This window comes from Mytilus edulis, chromosome 14 (genome assembly GCF_963676685.1).
Source record: "Mytilus edulis chromosome 14, xbMytEdul2.2, whole genome shotgun sequence".
Lineage (NCBI taxonomy): Eukaryota > Metazoa > Mollusca > Bivalvia > Mytilida > Mytilidae > Mytilus > Mytilus edulis.
The window spans coordinates 69,079,439-69,105,141 of NC_092357.1; the positions used below are offsets into that span (position 1 = coordinate 69,079,439).

The 25,703-nt window shown below is 32.4% G+C and overlaps 2 protein-coding genes across 3 annotated transcripts in view; both read right to left on the reverse strand.

Moving 5' to 3' along the window:
* The window catches only part of LOC139502861 (fibronectin type 3 and ankyrin repeat domains protein 1-like), a 406,467-nt gene that overhangs the window by 101,925 nt on the left and 278,839 nt on the right, over nt 1-25,703 (reverse strand). The window lies entirely within an intron of this gene.
* LOC139502854 (CUB and zona pellucida-like domain-containing protein 1) lies at nt 16,702-24,861 on the reverse strand. 2 transcript variants are annotated; one of them, XM_071292481.1, is made up of 7 exons: nt 24,729-24,861; nt 22,607-22,723; nt 22,142-22,273; nt 21,369-21,482; nt 19,381-19,568; nt 18,634-18,797; nt 16,702-16,777 (listed from the first exon to the last, which is right to left on the reverse strand). In XM_071292481.1, the coding sequence occupies exons 1-7, from the start codon at nt 24,796-24,798 to the stop codon at nt 16,774-16,776; spliced, it is 789 nt and encodes a 262-aa protein (XP_071148582.1). In that variant the 5' UTR covers nt 24,799-24,861; the 3' UTR covers nt 16,702-16,773. The 2 variants fall into 2 exon arrangements, with proteins under 2 accessions (XP_071148582.1, XP_071148583.1); XM_071292482.1 differs by lacking the exon at nt 21,369-21,482.

The window sequence follows — 25,703 nt, forward strand, 5'->3', positions numbered from 1 at the left end:
AAAGCATTCATACAAATTTACTTGGTTAAGGAAGGTAACCCTTAAAAACTTCTTCAAATCGCTTCGATGCTTATTAGCAAAAAAATCTTCAGGATGTAACGAACAATTTAGAAGGACAATGTTGTTTTTTTTTTGTAACGAAGGAGATGAATACACCTGCTAAACAGTGAAGAGGGGTATAACTCCTACAAAGTAAATTGTTCAGCTTAGCAGGGGGAAATTTAAAGACGGATATACTTTTATATTAATAAGTATTGTAATTTTCATTGTTATAAAAAAAAATGTTATATCAGTATTTCAGACTTTAAATTATGTTCTAAATCTAGTCTATTTTTGGGAAATCTTTAAAAATTCCAACGTGAGGTCATTTGTGCGTCGATCTCTTTGGCTTACTCGGCTGTGACATTTCTTATGTGCCGGTTTAGGTAGTTTAACATGTTTAATGTATTAATGCTTATTCTGTAGTTAGTCACCCCTTCAGTGTAATTATGTATATCTATTATATACTATTAGTCAGTTTTATAAATTAAGTGTTTGAGAAGTATCATTTATTATAAATGTTAATGTTACTCTTATCCAATGCAGACAAACTTAGCCGTATTAGTCTCAACTTTTTTTGAACGTGTGGTCCGCAATGCTCTTGTACTTTGTACTTGTTTTGGTTTTGTATTTTTTTTATATGGGCTTAACTGATAAGTCTTGTGGGGAGGAAACGTGCGTCTGGCGTATCGAATTATTTACCTGGTAATTTTTGACAGCTATCATTTGTGGTTTTGTGGCTAGCCTAACCACCCGCTTTTATGATAAATGTAAAACATTACATTAAAATGACAACATTAAATGAAAGGACTACGATCCAAATAAATTGGAAAACATAAACGATAGAGCAACACACGAATAATAGCTAACAAAAGGTACCAGGTTTATAATTTAATACTTATTCAAATAAGGTTTATTAATTTATAAATATACCACAAATTAATTTGGTAAAAATAGATTAGTCCTATAAAATTCCATTGAATCGCTACGATCCTATTTAAAAAAAAAATCTGGGTATACAAACAATAAATAAGAAAAAAAGTTGTCGATATTTTTTGTTGTTACCTTGCCCTCATTTTCTAAGTTAGGACTTAGGGGCCTCAAATAAAAAGATTCTAGGGATTAAACGGTTAACAGTTACTGTTTATGAGTTAAGAAAATATACTGACATATTTATTTAGTAAAGGTAGATTACTACTACAAAATAAGCAAATTAGATAACTCTTACACAGAAAATTGGTCATCTTAATAGAGTAAAGAAGCACATACACTGGACGATATAATATAGGAAATATTTAAGCGACATAATGCGTAACAAACAGTTATCGCAAGGGCAAAATGAGTGTATACATCAAATATTGGCAATGACTCATACTAAATCATCATACAAACCAAACAGGAAATACTTCAAATATTTCAAAACATCAAAGGGTATAATAAAAATAAATGAAGGAAGTATACAAACAATATATCAATGTGACACGTGAATTGATGATAACATATTTCAGAAAGTATTGAAGCAATATACATGAATACCAAAAAACAGCCAAATCTATCAGCAGAGTTAGTGTAAATCGATTTACTCTCTGTCTGAATATGCACTTTTTTCGAAAATGACAGTTGTTATGCATTCGTTTGATGTGTTTGAGCTTTTGATTTTGTCATATGAATAGGGAATTTGTGTCTTGAATTTCATCGGACTATAGTATTTTGGTGATTTAACTTTTTTCGACATATTTTTAAACAAACTATAACCAGATAAAAAAAGTAAACGGAAGAAAACAGGAACAAAGAAAAGACCTCTTCATATTACCTCATTTTCTTTTTTTAAATATAATGAAGAATGTCCGTAAAATTTACGAAGAGATGATTTCAACTTCACCATTTAAAAATCCTGGTTTAATAGCTGCCGTGTGAGTAGCAATACTCTATCAAATAAATCATAATAGAAAATACAATCCCTGGAATATCGTCTCAATTAGGAGATATATATTACTCGATTTATTTCACTTGACTGGGCGGAGTTCAACCAGTTCGCTCATAATAAACCAGTCCATCGAAGGATAGGGGTTTTAGGATAAACTCATCCATGAAGTCCAGTCATTGTTTTGTAAATTCCTTTGACGACACTGATACATTGTAGGTGATTAGAAATCAGTAATAATCAGAACGGCAATCATCCTTATCACACACATCTTCAATTAGACTGTCCTTATGCAAATTAAAATGTAAGTTCCGCCCGATAAGTTAAAAAAACATTGGTAATACTATGTATGAATGTTGCTATATAGAAACGGAAAGTTCAAAATTGGGAAGCCGAAATCATCTCTTTTTTCGTAAAGTTTTGTTTTCAACCGACCTACTTTAGCAATTACTAGATGTAAATCAAGATATGAGACAAGCTTAGCTGTATCTGTAGTATTCTTTGACTCTAGTTCGATAGGATAGATTCGTTCAACATTGTCACCAAATTTTGTGTTATTCAGAACATTATTTTTATAGCGGAACGTAAAGTTAAAGGATATTGCTATCTTATCTTTCTTCTTAAGAAATTCCTGTGTGAAGTCAGCCTCATAATAATAAAGAAAAAAACTGGCAAGAAGAGGGGCACAGTTGGGTACTTTTGGTATTAGAAATATTGATACAGACTGATCTTAAAGATAAGGAGGTATATCCGACCGAACTAGTTTATGATGAGAAATATTGCCTAATTTGACGACATCGTGACCTTTGTTGGCAAAGGGAAGGTTTAGAAAATATATTTTCTCTTTTTCATCCTTTCCAATGCGAACTGGTTTGAAAAGACTTTCACTTGCAATATGCGAAATGATAGCTATAAGTTCGTAATGGTTTGAATGAGGGGTTGTAACAGTGGTTTCCAAACATAAATTAAACAGATAATGAAGTTTTGTAAGGGGTAAGGAATAAAGTTTCATGCGATTGTGATGAATACCTAACGGCTTTTGTATAAATGGCAGCAAGTCAATAATAGAGACATCATGAAAAGTAGGTAATGTATAATGAAGATGACCATGACTGCGTATACGTCGAGGAGTAGATAGAATACCTATACAATCAATTTTGTCATTGCAACCATATGGTATCGCAGTTTTCCATTGTCGAATCAAGTAGTCCTCTTTTTGCCTACGGAGAGGCGTTGCAAGTTGAGGGTTGTTACTCATTGGTATATTTTGTTCGATAATACGAACTGTCATAGACAAATGGAATGATTAGGCTGATTAAAATGCTGGTACAGAATGTCGTTTGCATTGAGGTTGATATCTGATCTATGGCCGTACATACATTTGTTTCGACTTCTTTTCGGTGCACCGACGTGAATGTACTAAGGTGAAATCAAGAATTAATCAAATTATTACTATAAGCCGGAAGAGCATTAACTAAGCGAAAAAAAGAAGCTTACAATATTGATAGGTCATGGCGCCCCTTTTCGAGATATTGTTTGGATTTTTTTCTAAATATTGCAGGGAAAAAGCTTACTCGAACTTTAACCTATATTCGTATTTGTATTATTTGGGTCTTTAATTCATAGAGAGAAAATCAAGAATCTGCCTTAATTTCGGGAATGATCTTTTACGAACTATTAATAAAATTGAGAATGGAAATGGGGAATGTGTCAAAGAGACAACAACCCGACCATAGAAAAAACAACAACAGAAGGTCACTAACAGGTCTTCAATGTAGCGAGAAATTCCCGCACCCGGAGGCGCCATTCAGCTGGCCCCTTTAAATGAAATGAAAAATGGGCCTTACCGTGTTTAGTAGGGAAAACACCAAGGAGTCAATACACAAATTTATAATCCTCACATCCTTAAGTGTTTGATGATCACAAACAGAATGATGTATATGTTTACGCCTATGTCAGTATTGTTAAACCAAAAGTGTCAATGGTTATTATCACAGTTCGTATTTTATGGTACTTGATTGTAAAGGACGATGGTACATTGATATATTTGAGCTATCTCCTTTTCCCCAAAAATAAAATCATTCAAAACTAATGCAATTGTAAAACCATGTTATCATATAATACAAATAAATGATACTATGTTGATAATGGAGGGAATACATAATAACATAGCAGAGTGAAACACTATAATTAGAAGAAACGATTACAATATATGGAACAAAATGGAGAACGACACTTTCAAAAACAGCATTGAAAGGCACACTTATCTTAAACCCGATTGTACTATGATATAGCAGAAAAAAAGAGAAGCTAAAGATACAAATAGAACATTCAAACTCATAGATCGAAAATAAGCTGACAATGCCAGAGCTAAAATAGAAAAAAAAACAAGCAGTTCAATAAAAGTACACAAGACACCACATAGACAACTACAGACTAAACAACACGAACCCTACCTAAGCTGAGGGGTGATATCACGTGCTCTGAAAGAGGAAGCAGATCCAGAACGGTGTTCAATCTTACTTTCCTTCTACCATTTGTCGTCAAAGACATGAACACAATGTAAACACTCTGTTGAACGTCTCATTTGGTGGTTATGTGTGTAAAGTTTTATTTGTATCCATCCATAAAAACAGTTTTTTGTAAATGATTAATTTGTTAATCGACGTAAAATACTGTATTGATTTTACAATGTATGTCAGTAGGCTTAAAACCACCTTGGAGATAACTGGCCACCATACAAAACAGTAAGCCTAACGTCACCTTGAAGATCACTTACAACCATCCATAACGGTAAACTTAAAGTCATCTTGGAGTTATCTGAGCACCATAAAAAGCGGTAAGCTTAAATACACCTTGGAGTTAACTGAGTACCATAAGAAACGGTAAGCTTAAAGACACCTTGGAGTTAACTGACCATCATACAAAACGGTAAGCTTAAAGCCAGCTTAGAGTTAACTGACCACTATACAAAACGGTAAGCTTAAATACACCTTGGAGTTAACTGGGTACCATCAGAAACGGTAAGCTTAAAGACACCTTTGACTTAACTAACCCCATACAAAACAGTTAGCTAAAAGACACCTTGGAGCTAACTGAGCACCATACAAAGGGGTAACCTTAAATACACCTTGGAGTTAACTGAGTACCATAAGAAACGGTAAGCTTAAAGCCACCTTGTAGTTAACTGAGCACCATACAAAACGGTAAGCGTAAAGCCACCTTGAAGTTAACTGAGACCTGTACAAAACAGTTAGTTTAAAGCCACCTTGGAGTTAACTGAGCACCATATGAAACAGTAAGCATAGAGCCACCTTGGAGTTACATGAGCCCTATACAAAACAGCTAGTTTGAAGTCACCTTGGAGTTAACTGAGCCCTATACAAAACAGTTAGTTTAAAGTCACTTTGGAGTTAACTGAGCACCATATGAAACAGTAAACTTAAAGCCACATTGGAGCTAACTGAGCCCTATACAAAACAGTAAGTTTAAAGTCACATTGGAGTTAACTGACTCCCGAACAAAACGATAAGTTCAAAGTCACCTTTGAGTTAACTAAACACCATACAAAACGGTAAGTTTAATGTAGTCTCTTGGAGTTAACTGAGAATCATACAAATCGGTAACTTTAATGTAGCCTCTTGGAGTTAACTGAGCCCTATACAAAACAGTTAGTGTTAAAGCCACCTTGCATTGGAGTTAACTGAGCCCTACACCAAACAGTTAGTTTGAAGCCACCTTGGAGTTAACTGACCACCATACAAAACGGTAAGCTAAAGCCACCTTAGAGTTAACTGAGACCTATACAAAACATTTAGTTTAAAGCCAGATTGGAGTTAACTGTCCACCATACAAAACGTTAAGCTCAAAGTCACCTTGGAGTTAACTGACCACCATACAAAACGGTAAGCTTAAAGACACCTTGAGGTTAACTGACCACCATACAAAACAGTAGGCTAAAGCCACCTTTGAGTTAACTGAGCCCTATACAAAATGATAAGCTTAAAGCCACCATGTAGTTAACTGAGCACAATTCAAAACAGTTAGTTCAAAGCCACCTTGTAGTTAACTAACCCCTATACAAAAAAAGTAAGTTTTATATAGTCTCTTCGGGTTAACTGAGCATAATAGTATTTCGAATAATTCATACATGTACTTTTGCAAACCGCACCATTTTATGTGAAGGGTTTGCGCATGCAAACATGTTAAAACTCGCCACATTTCTAATCTGTCACAACGTCGGGAGCCTGTAGTAAAATAGAGTCAACAAAATTATTAAATCGACTTGCAAAGATTGGTTCAAATCTCATGAGTCAAAATTTTTCCAACCGTCTTTTATGATTTATGAACTACTTCATATAGTATAAACTGTAACACTATGGTAATCGTTTATTGCAGTTTTTCCTGTATTGGTTTAAATAATTTGTTCTTGTGCATGTTGTGTTGTGCCTTTGTAAATTTGCTTCAGGTATGGTGAGGGAAAGGGTGTTGTTGGTGCATTCAAATATGTTTATAACCGCTACATCGTATTATGTGTCTGTTCTAAGTCAGGAGCCTGTAGCCCAGTGTTTGTTATTGGTTTATATCGTTATATTTATTTTCTTTGATTGTTTTGTTATAATTCAAGCCGTTAGTTTTCTCAATTCAATTGTGTTTGTTGTTCATGTTCGGACCTTTTAAATGCTAAACAACCTATCCAGTTCTACCAGTGATTTTTCTTTTTTTTTTTCTTTTTTATTGATCTTTTTAGTGTTCAAACTACAGTGCATACATACATTTTTACAAGACATAAGTGATTGACATGATATTTATGGCATTGTCATACTACTTATATTTTTTGAATAAGACATAGTAAAAATTTACAAGTAAATGATGTGAATACTCAGTATATGATACATTTAAAAGATACTTTGAAATGCATTAATTATATATGATCATATCAAGAATAAATTTAATTAGATAACTTCCATTAATTATGTGAGACTATTCTGTGTAACACTTTATATTGGAAAGCTTGTAGTTTGCTTTCTATAGTACATTTAAAAGCTCATGAATAAATATTGTTCCACTTTTCGTCACTAATTTTTATATTAAAACTTTCTGCCCGCCTTTGTTGTGAAAAGGGAGAAACACTTCCCGGATCGATAAAAAGTGAATATAGATCTTTTGCGAATAATTTACTAATAGGCATTTTTTATTTTCATGCTCAAAAACGAATCCAAAGGAGTTGCTGTAAGGTGACATGTGTTGTTGTAATAACAAACCTTTCCAGTCACGTGGTATAGCAAGTTTAATAAAAGTAACATTCAGGTTGTATTTTTTGTTAATAGCGTCATGATACAAAAATTCGCCTTTATCATCTACAATATCATTAATGAACCTGATGCATTTCATGTACCAAGATCTGTTAAAAATACTCGTTTGTCAACTTTGTTAACGGATTGAACCGAATAAATTCTTTTCTAACATGAAATGCATTAAAAAATAAAAATAAAAAAACATGTGGTATTATCAGCAAACTGTGAAATTTTTATTTCAGTGTCTCCAATTTTTATACCAGATATCTGATTGTTCTTACGAATACCTATTGCCAGCAGTTCAACGGCCAAAATAAATAAAAAAAGGAGGCAAAGGACACCCTTGTCTAACACCTCTCTCAATTTTGAATGGACTAGAACTAAATCCATTATTAACGACACGATTAGATATATATGAGTATTAAGTTAAGACCCATTTCCGACACTTGCTACCAAAATTAAAACAAACCAATGCTTTTTGAATAAATTTCATTCTAGCGTATCAAACGCCCTTTCGAAATCGACTAGTAATTTAAATTGATGGGTGCATTTTACATAGACAAATAAAATCGTATAATATAATCAATATGGAGATGTTAATTTGATGTATGGTTTTTTGTGCTTCTTCGTTACATTTGTTGTTTTTATAGTTATTAAGATGATAACACAATGTTGACTGCTGTCCCCCTATTTTTGACATTTTTACCTATTTGTGTCTGTTTGTTTTGTTCACGCATCGGTGACTATATAATGGAATTTGATGCGACTGTTATTCAAGTGAGAGGTTTAGCTAGCTATAAAACCAGGTTCAATCCACCATTTTCTACATTTGAAAATGCCTGTACCAAGTCAGGAATATGACAGTTCTTGTCCATTCGTTTTTGATGCGTTTTGTTATTTTATTTTGCCATGTAATTATGGACTTTTCGAATTGATTTCAGTATTTTTGTGATTTTACTTTTTAAGCCCTGGATAATTTTTTAAAGAAGTAAACAAAATAATATAAGCAATAAGTCGTAGATTTTCACCAATGTATCTCCCAGCACCATATCCCGTCTGGTCCGAAACTATAAGTTTCGGAAGAAATAATTTCATTCTTTCCGCAATAACTTTGGCTAATAATTTGTAATCAAAATTTAAGAGAGAAAGAGGACGCCAGTTCGACAAGAGTGTTCTATCTTGATCTTTTTTTGGAATAATAGTCAGAATACACCGTCTTTGGTCTATTGAGAGGGTTCCGGTCTCGAAGGAATATTCATAGCTTTTTGAAATATATGTTTTATATCAATCCAGAAAAATTTGTAAAACTCAGCGATAAGCCCATCTGTACCAGGGTCTTTATTGTTTTTAAATGATTTTAAAACTTGAACGCATTCAGATTCTGAAATATCTGCATTGCATATTTCCTTTTCCAGATCTGTAAGCTTAAGGGGGCTCGCGGGTCTAAATGAAATTTTTTATTTAATATAGGATTTCTCTATATTTTTCTATAAATGAACTTTATCTTATACTTAATGGAAAAATGAAATAAAAAAATGGGGTCACCGTTCATTTACGCTCACAATCTGCCTTCGAAAGAAGCATACATTTTTGTTAATGTCCTTTTTTTCTGTTGAACTAATAGGAGAAATAGCGGTAATATCGATATAAAAAAAGAACTAAATTACAGAAATCGCTAAAATTTTACAATTATTTAGTTTATGTACAGCTTATTCGAAAACAACAATAAAAAATATAGGTCACCGATGAGTTAAAAAAGATATTTCAATTTTAATGCCAAAAAATGGCATTTTTGCACCAAAGGGAGATAATTTGGAGCTTTTTCAATGATAACTACATTTCAAAAATTCGCTGGGGCCAACACGAATTGATTTTTTGGAATTATTTTTGTACCTTATGATAAAGTAACAACTACTTAAGGTAATAAATGAAATTTGTAATGAAAAATTAATGTTTAATTTTTTTCTGAAAATCTTACACCCGCGAGCCTCCTTAAGAATGAAATTTAAATAAAAAAAGTTAGAAACACCTGAGTATTTGTCAGGGTCTTTTTTATGAGTACAAACTTTCGTAGAAATGTCTCTCTTCGTTAAGATTTTTTTCTTGTGACAAAATTTCAATGTCGTTTACAACTAATTTGTTAATACATTTATTTTATAATTGCGTTTTTCTAATGATAAGAAATATTTTGAAGTCTTTCATTGCCTTCGCAGTGTGATCGTATAATAGCCCACTTGTTTGATTGTTTACTATTTGCTCTAAATCTTCTTTAACAATATCTAATTCAATCAAACATGTATATATATCTTTATCTAAATATGTACGAGAGTGATTTTTCTGAATTTCGTCGTGTCGTTTTTTTTTATATTGGACTCTTTCCCGCAATTTTATGTTTTTATATTTGGAATATTTGACGGTTGCGCCCCTTATTTCACTTTTTATGGTATCCCATTTCAAATTTGTATTACTAAATTGTGATATTTATTATCACATTCTGATAAAGTATTTTTGACCGTATCCACATAATCTTTATCTGTCAATAAACCCGAGTTAAATTTCTAGAAACCGGGACCTCTCTCACTAAAGTTTTCGCCGGACAGTGTCAAATTGATGAGACTATGATCAGATTTTATAGACGGGACAATGGATGACAAAAAATTCGATTTCAACCAAAAATCTAAGCGACATTGTATAAGAGGAGTTCTTTGACGCCAAGTATATAATCTAGAATCAACATTTTTGTCCTCCAAATATCACATAACTCAAATTCTTCTATAACATTTTATAATTAACTCGTATATTTGACAGGTGTGTTATATTTTGAACCACCCATTCTGTCTAAAGATTCATTTAATATCGTATTAAAATCTCCACCCAAAATAAGATTTTGATCTAACTTTTCGATTTACAAAATCTTGATTTTTTCAATATATCCAACTTGTTCATTTTCAAAATTTTTGGTGGGCGCATAATAATTTACAAAAACAAAATCTTTGTTATCAATTTCAACAGTTAGAATGAAATACCTTCCGTTTTCATCTGCTATTTTAAAAGCATGTATAGTCTGTTGAGCTGTTAAACAAAATAGTAACACCTTTCGTTGCCCCGTGCGAAAAATAAATATCTACACCTCATTCCCTTTTCCATATAGCTTATATGATTCAACACTGTGTGTTTCTTGCAAGAAAATAATGTAGCTTTGAAATTTTTTCAAGCAAAGAAACATGGATTTGCGCTTAAAATCATTTCCAAAGCCATTTACATTAAGAGAAGTTAAATTGATACAATAATTAGCCATTATCTAGTTTTAGCTTTACAGTGTTATTAATTTCATATGTAATACACTTAACGTAGTTGAACATTGTATAATTAGTTATCAAAGGTAACAGGATTAAAATTTAGTACGCCAGACGCGCGTTTCGTCTACACAAGACTCATCAGTGACGTTCATATCAAAATATGTATACAGCCAAACAAGTACGAAGTTGAACAGCATTTAGGACCCAAAATTCAAAAAAGTGTAAAACAGGAAATTTATAAAAATGACCCCATTATTGATATTCATGTCAACATCGAAATGTTGACTACTGGGCTGGTGATACCCTCGGGGACGAAATATTTGTTATTCTCATGGGATTTTGTCTGTTGCTTGGTCCGTTTCTGTGTGTGTTACATTGTAGTGTTGTGTCGTTGTTCTCCTCTTATATTTAATGCGTTTCCCTCAGTTTTAGTTTGTTACCCCGATTTTGTTTTTGTCCATGGATTTATGAGTTTGAACATCGGTATACTACTTTTGCCTTTATTTATCTACGAGTAGCGGCATCGACCCAGTGGTGTGAATAGTTATCAAAAGTACCAGGTTTATAATTTAGTACGTCAGACGCACGTTTCGTCTACACAATACTCATCGGTGACGCTCATATCAAAATATTTATAAAGCCAAACAAGCACGAAGCTAAAAGCATATACTTAAGTGGAAAAATACAGAAAAACATATCAAAAATACAATACAATACAAAAAGAGAGAATTTTCTCTGTTCGGTCTGCATGACCGAAACCATATAATTAATGTTAATGTATCTAATATGCATATCCAATAAAACGTTTAATCCCGCTGCAAATGTTTGCACCTGTCCTAAGTCAGGAATCTGATGTACAGTAGTTGTCGTTTGTTTATGTAATATATACGTGTTTCTCGTTTCTCGTTTTGTTTATATAGATTAGACCGTTGGTTTTCCCGTTTGAATGGTTTTACACTAGTAATTTTGGGGCCCTTTATAGCTTGTTGTTCGGTGTGAGCCAAGGCTCCGTGTTGAAGGCCGTACTTTAACCTATAATGGTTTACTTTTTAAATTGTTATTTGTATGGAGAGTTGTCTCATTGTCACTCACACCACATCTTCCTATATCTATTGTTCATTCTCAATAAAGCACCTGTTACTTTCATTCATTAATAACAATAATACACTATAGGCATACCAATTACGGTTTAAAGTACATGTTACTTTCATTCATACATAACAGCAATTCAATTTACAACCTTTACTATAGATGACCCAATTACGGTTTAAAGTAGACCCGTGCACAGGTACACAGACATTCTTGTCGTAAATTTTGTTTAGTTTTACTTGTCGACGTACAAATATGGGACACAGTTATGCAATGGCAAATCTGTATTTTTAATAGAACTGTGATTTGTCTTTTGTGTAAAGGTATTTCATGATTTTAGGACCAAAATTTGACGACGAAAAATTCGTCGCCGATTTGGTTTTGTCAATGTATCAACCTCAGATGTTTCCTTATTATATACATGATATATTCTTGTTATTGAAAGTTTAAAAAAAAAACTTAAATCAAACCTACCAGGATAATTTGTGTTTCTCGTTAAACACTAGATATCTGTATTTATCAGTTAATGATTTATTAGTTTTATATTCGGATCGATTTGATTTTAATAGATATAATGTATTTCATCCCCGCAAAAACAACATAGTGTAAGATTGAAAAACGTTTCCACTATTATAAATTATTTACCAGTGTTTTCCTCATAAACATTTCAAGATGGAAAGTAGTTTGTGTAAATAGAAACTAGAGGCTCTAAAGAGCCTGTGTCGCTCACCTTGGTCTATGTGACTATTAAACAAAGGAAGCAGATGGATTCATGACAAAATTGTATTTTGGTGATGGTGATGTGTTTGTACATCTTACTTTACTGAACATCCTTGCAGCTTACAATTATCTCTATCTATAATGAAGTTGGCCCAGTAGTTTCAGTGGAAAATGTTAGTAAAAATTTACAAATTTTATAAAAATTGTTGAAAATTGACTATAAACGACAATAACTCCTTAGGGGGTCAATTGACCATTTCGGTCATGTTGACTTATTTGTAAATCTTACTTTGCTGAACATTATTGCTGTTTACAGTTTATTTCTATCTATAATAATTTTCAAGATAATAACCAAAAACAGTAAAATTTCCTTAAAATTACCAATTCAGGGGCAGGAACCCACACAACGGGTTGTCCGATTTATCTGAAAATTTCAGGGCAGATAGATCTTGACCTGATAAACAATGTATCCCCCTGTCAGATTTGCTCTAAAGGCTTTGGTTTTTGAGTTATAAGCCAAAAACTGCATTTTACCCCTATCTTCTATTTTTAGCCATGGCGGCCATCTTGGTTGGATGGCCGGGTCATCGGACACATTTTTTAAACTAGATACCCAAAAGATGATTGTGGATAAGTTTGGATTAATTTGGCTCAGTAGTTTCAGAGGAGAAGATTTTTGTAAAAGATTACTAAGATTTACAAAAAATGGTTAAAAATTGACTATAAAGGGCAATAACTCCTATATGGGTCAACTGACCATTTCGGTCATGTTGACTTATTTGTAAATCTTACTTTGCTGAACATTATTGCTGTTTACAGTTTATTTCTATCTTTAATAATTTTCAAGATAATAACCAAAAACAGTAAAATTTCCTTAAAATTACCAATTCAGGGGCAGCAACCCAACAACAGGTTGTCAGATTCATCTGAAAATTTCAGGGTAGATAGATCTTGACCTGATAAACAATTTTCTAATAGTCAGATTTGCTCTTAATGCTTTGGTTTTTAAGTTATAAGCCAAAAACTGCATTTTACCCCTATGTTCTATTTTTAGCCATGGCGGCCATCTTGGTTGGTTGGCCGGGTCCCTGGACACATTTTTTAAACTAGATACCCCAAAGATAATTGTGGCCAAGTTTGGATAAATTTGGCCCAGTGGTTTCAGAGGAGAAAATTTTTGTAAAAGATTACTAAGATTTACGAAAAATGGTTAAAAATTGACTATAAAGGGCAATAACTCCTATATGGGTCAACTGACCATTTCGGTCATGTTGACTTATTTGTAGATCTTACTTTGCTGAACATTATTGCTGTTTACAGTTTATCTCTATCTATAATAATATTCAAGATAATAACCATATAACGGCAAAATTTCCTTAAAATTGCCAATTCAGGGGCAGCAACCCAACAACCGGTTGTCCGATTCGTCTGAAAATTTTAGGGCAGATAGATCTTGACTTAATAAACAATTTAACCCCATGTCAGATTTGCTCTAAATGCTTCGGTTTCAGAGTTATAAGCCAAAAACTGCATTTGACCCCTATGTTCTATTTTTAGCCATGGCGGCCATCTTGGTTGGTTGGCCGGGTAACCGAACACATTTTTTAAACTAGATACCCCAATGATGATTGTGGCCAAGTTTGGTTAAATTTGGCCCAGTAGTTTCAGAGGAGAAGATTTTTGTAAAAGTTAACGACGACGGACGACGGACGACGGACGCCGGACGACGCCGGACGACGACGGACGCCGGACGCCAAGTGATGAGAAAAGCTCACTTGGCCCTTTGGGCCAGGTGAGCTAAAAAGGGATATGTCACCGACCTTCCAAAAAAGTTGTGAGTTATTTGGATGTTTTTTTCTCGTTCGTTTTTTAGAAGAGTTGTCTTTCATCAGATCATTGCATGTCATAGTGAATTTTTCGAAGCTGGTTCACTATTTGAAAAAAAATCGCAAATTAGACGTTTAAAACAAACGTTTGAATTTTCAAGAATAGCAACTATACACACCTACTTTATTAATCTCCCTTATGTATCATTAGCAGATCTCATAATATTGTTGCCGTAAAAAACATTGCTTTCAGATACGCCTTCCGTCGGAATGAAAAATTGTTCGAAATAAACGTTTACCTAATGCTTCAGAAAGGAAAGTTTGTGTTTGCACTCTCCCTGTAATTACCAAAACCAGAAAATAAAAACAGTCGGGACACTTAGCGAACTCCATAATATTATAGAATTGGCTAAATTCGACTGCTTTATGAAGATCCATTTGAGATTAGATAATATTTCCAGTAATATTTTGCTAGCCCATGATTTTGAATATTATCAAATTTCATAATTATGTATGAAAGAATATAAATTTATTGTGTCCAAAAAACAATATTTTGGGCACAGCTAACAAGTTCCGTAATTTATTAATCTTAGAATGCGATCTTTATGATCATCTATTGATTATATTCATCCAGCAATTGTTTCCCGCCCCACCTCTTAATTATAAATGCTTACGTATTAACCGTCTTTTATCTGGAACAGTGTTTTGTACAAGAAAGACAACTCGTGTCGTCTTATAAGCCATATTTTTGTAAAATGTGTTATCATTCCTTAAACAATGAATAAATCGTCGTGTAGAAAATAAATGTAGAAAATACGTGTATCATGTGACCTCGTTTACAATACATATAAAAAGAATATGTGGTATGATTGCCAATGAGACAACTATCCACAAAAGACCAAAATGACACAGACATTAACAACTATAGGTCACCGTACGGCCTTCAACAATGAGCAAAGCCCATACCGCTTAGTCAGCTATAATAGGCCCCAATAAGACAATGTAAACAATTCAAACGAGAAAACTAAAATGACCATCCCAAGCTTAACTGCCGAAACACTAATGGTGTCGGGTCCTATCATGCAATATGGGATGCGTAGTTTGCATGTGTGTTTTATTATAAGAAAAAGTAAAAATCTAAAAATGACACCGGCTAACTTATAGATAATTAAGATATAAGATAATGTGGTATGAGTGCCAATAAGACAACTAGCTATCCAAGTCACAATTTGTAAAAAGTAAACCATTGAAGGTCAAAGTATGGCCCTCTTAACATTTATTTGATTCGAGCGTCACTGATGAGTCTTTTGTAGACAAAACGCGCGTCTGGCGTATATATAAAATTTTGATTCTGGTATCTATGATGAATTTATCTGCAATACATATTAAAGGGCCCCTAACATGACCAATGTTAAACCTTTTTAAAAAAGAAAGGTTTAATCTTTATACAAAACGAGAAACAACAAACTCTTACGAAAAACACTTGACTCTCTTTATATTTGACAATAGGTGTAAATTTTTGTTCGCGTCACGCTTGAGCGCATTTTTCTTACTTTTGATTCGTCACTGTTTTGCTGAAAGACAGACAGAAGCACGGACGGACATAGTTGTACGATTGTGTGTCCCGACTAAGATGAGCATAAAGTAATCTCATCTCGTTTGTTGATTCATTATTTCTGAATATTTAAAATATAAGGACATTGAAATAATAGTTTTATATAGTGTATGCAAAACTTTATACATAAATTTGAACTATTGTGAAATTATATCCCCGTTATTACTTTTTCACGAGTAAGAAATAAATAAGACAGATATATAGGATAAAAATAAGTTTTTCATTGAAAAAAAGTTAAACTCTTTTAACAAAACAGTGAAGAAGGAATAAATTGAAAAGTGTGTCTAATCGAACATCGGAATTGGTTAATATGACAATGGTTAGAATCAATCCGCAAAAAACTGTGAAATCAATCGTTGACAATGTAATGGAATTTGATGCGACTGTCATACAAGTGAGAGGTTTAGCTTGCTATAAAACCAGGTTCAATCCACCATTTTCTACATTAGAAAATGCCTGTACCAAGTCAGGAATATGACAGTTGTTATCCATTCGTTTGATGTGTTTGGACTTTTGATTTTGCCTTTTGATTTTTGATTTTCCTTTTTGAATTTTCCTCGGAGTTCAGTATTTTTGTGTTTTTACTTTTTATCATACATCACAGATATACAATAAAACTGACAAACCGATGTGGGTTGTGGTCTTTTTTTACAACTGGCATAATCCAATGTTAGACTTGATGCTTTAATTCGGTTTCCCCCTCGGCTCTTGCGCTAATAAAACATAATCGACTTATTTGTCAGTTTGAACGTATGATCGAAAACAAAATAGATTGATTTACGACTTAAAAACTATGAGTCTTTTTACTATCATCGTTTTACACGTAGGGATGATTGTTCGAAACAGAAGTTTTTATTAAAATATTGATTATGAATTACAAAAACGAAGTATGTTGCAGGTAACATATTTTATTAACAACTCCTTTCTGATTTTATTTTCACTTTGTGCATGTCATGAAGGCAAATCATCTGCAAAATATACATGAATTGAAATTAAAATGAATATTATTCATAAATGAAAATAATAAATAACATTAGTTCTTGATCGATACTCCATAACAAAATAACATTTAGATGAAAAATCATATGTAATACGCCTAGTGAAATCAGACGGTGTAGCTTTCAAATTTATCATTTGAATAGCTTTGCACAATTTTTACATACCGTTAGCTAATAATACGTTACAATCATTGTTGTCCTTTCAAATAAGTGTTTGTAATTTCGAACGTAGTATGTTATGTCGTACTTATAAAGAGTTGCAAAAAGAAGCAAAAATTATTTCATATTGTCCAAATATCATGTAATTTTTCGCACTGGTTGATAGTAAACACAATCAATTTTAAGAACAATGTTTTCTCTCATTGTATATTAAAAACAGGATAAGTAACTCAATGTAAAGGTATACATGGCGTAGCACAAGACTACTTTTTCATATTTATTTGAGCTGTTCTTATATATGCATATAAATTCATAGATACTAGGATGACATTTTGTATTCATACCAGACAAAATTGTCGCCCACACAATAGTTATCACTGACGCTCGAATCCAAAAGAAGTTTTTTTTTTTTTAAACACGAAGTTCAAGAGCATTGTGGTCCAAAATTTCTAGCTTTTGTGCCGAATACAGCTAAGTATTTGAATGCACTACAACTGTATGGTGAATGTCATCATACAGTTATATTTTATTTTGCATTGTTTACGGCATCTAAATACTCTCAACAACTATACACATTGTATTAGAAACAGTTTTTTTTTATAGGAACTCTTCAAACTTAGTAATATATTACCCTTTGCTTCATTCAGAAAATGATAATTGTTAATATGGCCATTGTTATATTATAGTTCGTTTCTGTGTGTATTACATTATAATAACGTTGTGTCGTTTGTTTTCTCTTATTTTTGAGTGTAAATTCACATTGCGATAAGACGTGTCACGGTACTTGTCTATCCCAAATTCATGTATTTGGTTTTGATGTTATATATATATATGTTATATTTGTTATTCTCGTGGGATTTTGTCTATGTGTGTTACATTGTAGTGTTATGTCGTTGTTCTCCTCTTATATTTAATGCTTTTCCCTCGGTTTTAGTTTGTTACCCCGATTTTGTTATTTGTCCATGGATTAATGAGTTTTGAACAGCGGTATACTACTGTTGCCTTTATTTAACGCTAACATAAATGTTATGGCAGTTTGTATAACATTCTGTAGTAAGATAGATAAATAATATGAACAAGACTTTGAGTTAACGTAGGAGACTATTTTAGTTAATATCTTGACTTTATATGATTTGGTATAATCATAACGGAAAGCTTTCCGAAAAAAAATGAGCAAGAATTGCTGTATTTGTAGAAATCATGTATCATGATAAAAAAAACCTTCTCAACTTGATGTATATATCAATTTTATTTTAATTTGTAATGAACGAAAATGTCGATCATTTCCTAAGCTGTGACTCTCACTACCTGAGTGTAAATTCACATTGCGATAAGACGTGCCACGGTACTTGTCTATCCCACATTCATGTATTTGGTTTTGATGTTATATTTGTTATTCTCGTGGGATTTTGTCTGATGCTTGGTCCGTTTCTGTGTGTGTTACATTTTAGTATTGTGTCGTTGTTCTCATCTTATATTTAATACGTTTCTCTCGGTTTTAGTTTGTTACCCCGATTTTGTTTTTTGTCCATGGATTTATGAGTTTTGAACAGCGGTATACTACTGTTGCCTTTATTTACTTACAGGTTTTACTGTTATCAGAGTCTAAGTAAACTGCACTATTTTTTTTAGGGTGAGGGTAATGTTTTACTGTAAATTTCACTTACTGTAGTGATTTATAAATTGCACTGAACCCAGGAAAGACGACACTATAATCAGACTTGAAGACAGTTATCATTTTGTTGGAAGTCGAATTAAATTCTAATCCTTCAAAGGGTCCACCATATAATGTGGCCAGTAATGTATCTGTGCTAATTTCGCCATCATAAACCTACTCAAAAATATGTTTCTAAATATGTAAAATGTTTAAATAGCACATCACATCGACACATCCACCATCACAATAGGTATCACTATATAAATTAAAATATAAATACTTTCTGAATCATCTGAGATCAACCGCTTCATTGTAATGATTGGTATTTGTTATACTACAGCATACCCGAATTAAATATGTATTGACAAAAACTATTTTGAAATATGTAGTAGTTTCTGAATCTTCGGAATCAAATTCTGAATCAACCGCTTCATTATAATGATTGGTAATGGTAATATGTAAAATGCAGTACAAGGTTTTGTACAATTGTTATCATTCGACCTTGCTATTTTTCATCACGATTTTAGGCTTAATATTATTTTTTTAACCTTTGAAAATGACATTTTGATAATTCCATCTCTATTTGTATACAACAAAACATACAAAAACATACAAAAAACTACATCCTACACGAATTAAACATGTATAAAACTACTATTTTATAATGTTAACATTATCAAAACAAGTATGAATGCAATAATAATATTAATATAGCATGATATTTATTGTAATCTAATTGTTTAATGTTTATGTATACCTGTACTGTGTCAGTTAATGCCCCCAAAAACTTGTTCTCCGTTTTGACGAAAGTAAAGTTAAACATTACTTTAGATCCTTCCTCAACTATTATGGTGTAATTACATATTTGGTTATCACAATAGTCTGAAGGATAATTAGGTGATGTGAAACTTCCCTCTGGCCCTTTAAAACTTCCACCACATGTAACTGTAATTATGGTAAAAAAATGTACATGTTTAATCGAAAAATTCTTTTATTAACATAGATGGCTGTTTTTAAAAGATAAAATATTACTTTTCATCTTGTTTCAACCTGTAAAACAATATGGTAACCTTGCCTTTGAACAACATCTTGAAGAACGACTGTCGAATCTTACAAAATGAACCTAAATGACATTTTAAACAACATCGACATATAAAATATACCCTAATCATGTATTAACTATAGAAAATTTAAAGAATTTGTTATACCCTATAGCGGGTAATCTTTGCAGATGTAAAATTTCAAAATTCGCAATGAAAAAGGAATACGAAATACTCTGGCAGTTATTATTCTGGCGGATTCAAAACTTTTATGAATATATTTGAATGTACACTGGCGGAATTTATTTTTGGCGATTTTATTGTATCCGCGAAAATAATAAAATATTTACACACCGCAAAAATGATGCGCTATACGGTATGCTTCATGTATTCTTTCCGAACCATGTGAGTATTTGGGCATACATGAATGGTCATGACCATGATGTGTTTCATTAACAAAAACGAACCAATTTAAAACATCCCGTTTTAACTCTTATTTGTTAATAGTTAATATAAATTACACATTGGAATACAAAAATAATTCCAGGCTTTATTTAAACTATCAGTGTGCTTTTGTGTTTTTTTTTATAACTGTTGATTTCGTCTTCGTTTTATCAGTATTCAACCAACAGCTGATTCTACATTCACAACATTCCCATAATACATTTGGAACATAATGTGTACTGTTCTATGGTAGGGTTGCTGTCTCATTCCCCATTTCCATTCTCAATTTTATGTTATATTCATGTGGTCAAGTGAATGGTTTTAATGGTTCTACCTGACTTCGCAGGACTTAAGTTTGATCGTTTTTGATTATTCGAACTATAATCAGTGAGATCAGCGAAAGAGCCTCTGGTATGCGTGATTATTTAATTTCATGTGTTTGTGCCTTCACCAAAGAAGCGATCAACTTAAATAATTCTGTCCTTATTATTACATCATATCTAATCGTACCTTTGAAGTAAGGGATGATATGGAATAATTATACCCTCGTCCAAATATAGTAGTATTGTAGTTGTTGTGGTCGGGGAAGGAGGTACAGATGGAGCAATGTTATAGGCTTTTTAAAACAGTAAGTCGTTATTATTGAAAGAGCACTATTAATGGAAATAATCGTCGACCTTTGGCAAGAAAACTGAAGGTCATTACCAAAATTCCGACCTTAGAGCTGAGAGACCATATTTGTCTCATTCTTCTTCAATTCAGCTTTTGACTGATCCATTTATTATTATTAATAATTAACGACGTGTTGTTCATTTGAACTCATTTATTCATTGCTCAGAATTTGATTATGACTTCCAATGTTTTGCTTTCCTCTGCAAATATATAACGACATCGTGAAAAAGTAGCGACAATGCCTAATGACATTACATGGAAAGAATATATCTTTTAATAGGTAATTTGAACATGTTGAAGAGAAGGTGTAAGATATCTGCATATCGTCTCAAAGTCAACAGAGAAACAGATTCCATCACCAAACCTCGTTCCATATGATATATATCCAATCTCGACAATTAAATTTTACTATTCAAAACACTCGTCGACTCTCGATTTTAATTTTAAAAATCTATCAGTCTTGAGAGGATTAATATCGATGCAATGGTTAAATCTTTATGTATACAATAAGTTGAGCGAGATAACTTTCACTGAATTAAATGACCAAACGCGCGGTGTATGCTATGGTTTGATTAATACAAAAACTTACGACAACAGGGCTTGCAACATTTATCACTTCCTGAACAATTTCCAGCGTTGTCCTGATACTCAGTATCTGTAGGACACTTGTAAGTACTACTTTTACAGTTGCAATCTACTGAAGCTGTTAAATGATAAGTTTTTTTTTGTTTTTTTAATAAACATGTCTTTGTGTTGTTATTTTTGTCTATCTTTTCACTACCCAAAGAAAAAAGGCAACAGCAGAATACCGCTGTTCAAAATTCAAAAATCGATTAAGAAAAAAACAAACAAATCCTTGTTACTAAGTAAAACTGAGGAAAACACATTAGATATAAGAGGAGAACTACGACACAACAGAAACACAACACTAAAATGTAACACACAGAGAAGTGAACTATCACATTGGACATTTAAATAAAACAAATGGTGGGTTGAACCTGGTTTTGCGTATAGCCAAACCTCGCGCTTGGTTTTAAAATAGCAATCATATATGCTCTGTGTTGAAGACCTATAATGTTTTTTTTAATAAATTGTCACTTGGATGGAGAGTTGTTTCATTGGCACTCATACCTTATCTTCCTACGTCTATCTATAAACAGTAACAATCCGGAAATTTTCTGATCATTTCTCATTAAAAAAGGTAAACAAATCTCGAAAACAGAACTAGTATTTCTGACACACATTTTACTTACCTAGATGTATGGAAGTGACATGTTAATTACATTTACTTGCACATTACTTGTTTAAAAAAATAAAAGTGATCTACTTTACTATACAACAGGTAAGATATCTGTTACATACCAATGCATGTAGGCGGCTCACAACATCTGTTTGTATTGCAAAAAGGTCCTATACCTGTATCTTGTTCATTAACATCACACACAGGTTTACTCTTTCCGTTTTTAGCATTACACTCAGCATACTGAAGTGTGTCTTAGAATAGTAAGAAAGACAAGACAATGTACATTATACATTATAAAATGAGCTACATTAGTTTTAGGATTTCTCTCAAACAAAGTATTATTTCAAATATTTAACATTTAGTCTTTATGAACTTTTTTATTAGATATTTAAATCTAAGAATATTGTTAGGCTTCATAGTTTCTAAAAAAAAACACATCTGCGCTTGCTTTTATTTTCTTGTAAAAAAAATCTAAGTTATTTTCATTTATTTTAGAAAATTAATTAACGAAAAAATGGTATCGTTTTTATGAACCACCTGAAATCAATCAATAGTAACATGAGTTTTACATACGGTTTACATACCATTACATGATGGTTGGCAACATCTATAACTATTGCGGCAACATGGACCTGTGTCTTCTTCATCTACAGCACACGTTTGTTTACATATTCCACCTTCAGCTTTGCATTGACGTGTATCTAGATATGCAATTGATACAAATATTATTTCTATTTTTTGAGAATCCCTGATTTAATCTTAGAAAATGTAGAGAAAAAAAACTGTTATTCTTATTTGTAACACTCTGTTTACATTCCTGCTGGTTAACTGTTATAATAAAATTAACGGTACCAATTTTCTTGCACCAGCTGCGCATTTCGACAATACATGTCTCTTCAGTGATGGTCGTGGCCAAAATATTTGAAATCCAAAGCTTATATAAAAGATGAAGAGCTATAATCCAAAAGGTCCAAAAAGTATAGCCAAATCCGTGAAAGGAATCAGAGCTTTGCATGAGGGAGATACATTCCTTAATTTATAATAATTTCTATCATTTTGTAACAGCAAATTTTAATAACACAAAAAATCCGTATTTTCATGCCAGTACCGAAATACTGGCTACTGGGCTGGTGATACCCTCGGGGACTAATAGTCCACCAGCAGAGGCATTGACCAAGTGGTAGTAATAAAATTAACGGTACCAATTTGCTTACACCAGATGTGCATTTCGACAATACATGTCTCTTCAGTGATGCTCGTGGCCAAAATATTTGAAATCCAAAGCTTATATAAAAGATGAAGAGCTATAATCCAAAAGGTCCAAAAAGTATAGCCAAATCCGTGAAAGGAATCAGAGCTTTGCATGAGGGAGATACATTCCTTAATTTATAATAATTTCTATCATTTTGTAACAGCAAATTTTAAAAACACAAAAAATCCGTATGTTCATGCCAGTACCGATATACTGGCTACTGAGCTGGTGATACTCTCGGGGACTAATAGTCCACCAGCAGAGGCATCGACCCAGTGGTAGTTATAAAATTAACGGTACCAATTTTCTTGCACCAGATGCGCATTTCGACAATACATGTCTCTTCAGTGATGCTCGTGGCCAAAATATTTGAAATCCAAAGCTTATATAAAAGATGAAGAGCTATAATCCAAAAGGTCCAAAAAGTATAGCCAAATCCGTGAAAGGAATCAGAGCTTTCGAGAGGGAGATACATTCCTTAATTTATAATAATTTCTATCATTTTGTAACAGCAAATTTTAATAACACAAAAAATCAGTATTTTCATGCCAGTACCGAAATACTGACTACTGGGCTGGTGATACCCTGGGGGACTAATAGTCCACCAGCAGAGGCATCGACCCAGTGGTAGTAATAAACTTAACGGTACCAATTTTCTTTCACCAGATGCGCATTTCGACAATACATGTCTCTTCAGTGATGCTCGTGGCCAAAATATTTGAAATCCAAAGCTTATATAAAAGATGAAGAGCTACTGCTGTTTACTTATTATGTCTTTCAATTTTATTCAACAATAATGGTCAATATAATGGATGTATGTGTGACTGTTATGGAAGTTACAGGTTTGATAAGCTATAACATCAAGTTAAATTTATCATATTTAACTGTTTCAAATCAGGAATATGACAGTTGATATCAATTCGTTTGATGTTTTGATCTTTTCTTTTTAACATTTCCTGAACGACTATTCTTTAGAAATTTGATCCAGTCAACCTGTATTTTTATCATTTATTTATTGGTCAGTTTTATAGTGTTTGGTATGCGCAATAAGATCAAACAGAAGTAAATTGATTTTGAATAATATTAAAAGTATATATTAGAAATTTGATTATTTTACTGACTATTTAGAATTGTAAAAATCAAGTAAGCCTGGCTACTTATTATCATAGGTTGTTAAACAAACAGATAAAACTAAACAGTTTCGTTTGAAATTAGATCGAAAAATACGTATCTAAATGCAGTCATTTGTATTCAAAACAAGACTGTAATTAACTCGAAAAAAAAAAAACTAAAAAAGAGTTAAATTTTATTTTACATACATAATAGTACTTTGATTCTGCATTAGTGTATAAGACCACATCACAAATTTGAAAAAAAAATAGGACAACAGCAAATTCTTGTCCTTAGTTTACAAAAATATAATATATTTTCAAATAACGATAAAGAAGTCTTACTTTTAACTTGATGAATTGTCACTGCACCAGCACAAACAATGAAAATGGCAAGTACAAATAAAAATTTCATTTTGGTGTTCGACTCAGAACATGTGAATTGTAAGTGATGTATTTATGAATATATATATGTATATGTAGTATTGTTCTCGGGTTTGTCCTGTTATAAACGAACACGTTTTTCCACGTTGAAAGCTATATTTAGATACATTGTTTCAATCTGTTGCATATGTAGAGAAAAGGTAAGCACAAATTTGTATTCAGACATTTTTAAAGATTGCTATAGAATTACTAATCGAAGAATTCAAATAGAGAAAAATATTCAACGAGTGACTGAACAACACATTAATTCACGAATGCTCGTAGCGCATGAGTTAATTATCAGTGTTGTCTGGTCACGAGTTGAATATATTTCAATATTTGAATTTTTTAATTAGTTATTTTCTTTATTACATTAAATAAAGAAAGACTAATTAAAACAATTTTTTTTTAAAGAAATTAATGTTAAACATGTAAGGAAATATATCTTTTTTCGACGCATTTGCAATATGTTTTGATCCGCCGTTATCGACGTCTTGAAAATGCCTATAGTTGTATGACGTCAGAGAGTGAAATAACAACTGACTATGCAGTATGGGCTTGGTTCATTGTTGAAGGCCGTACGGTGACCTATAGTTGTTAATGTCTGTGTCAGTTTGGTCTCTTGTGGACAGTTGTCTCATTGGCAATCATACCACATCTTCTTTTTTATACGTTTATTTCACATGTCAAATTATCTTTTTTTAACTGGGAAATCAATGTAATTCAGTACAACCAATGTAATAATAAAGTTTAATCAACTATAAAAATTGCAATGCACTGGAGGACACTTAGATGTGCGCTTATACAGGATATGTTCCGTACTTCGTAACTACAAAACCGTTCCCTTTCATGAATTTGACCTACCGAATTAGACTATTTACCGGATTTGTTATCTTA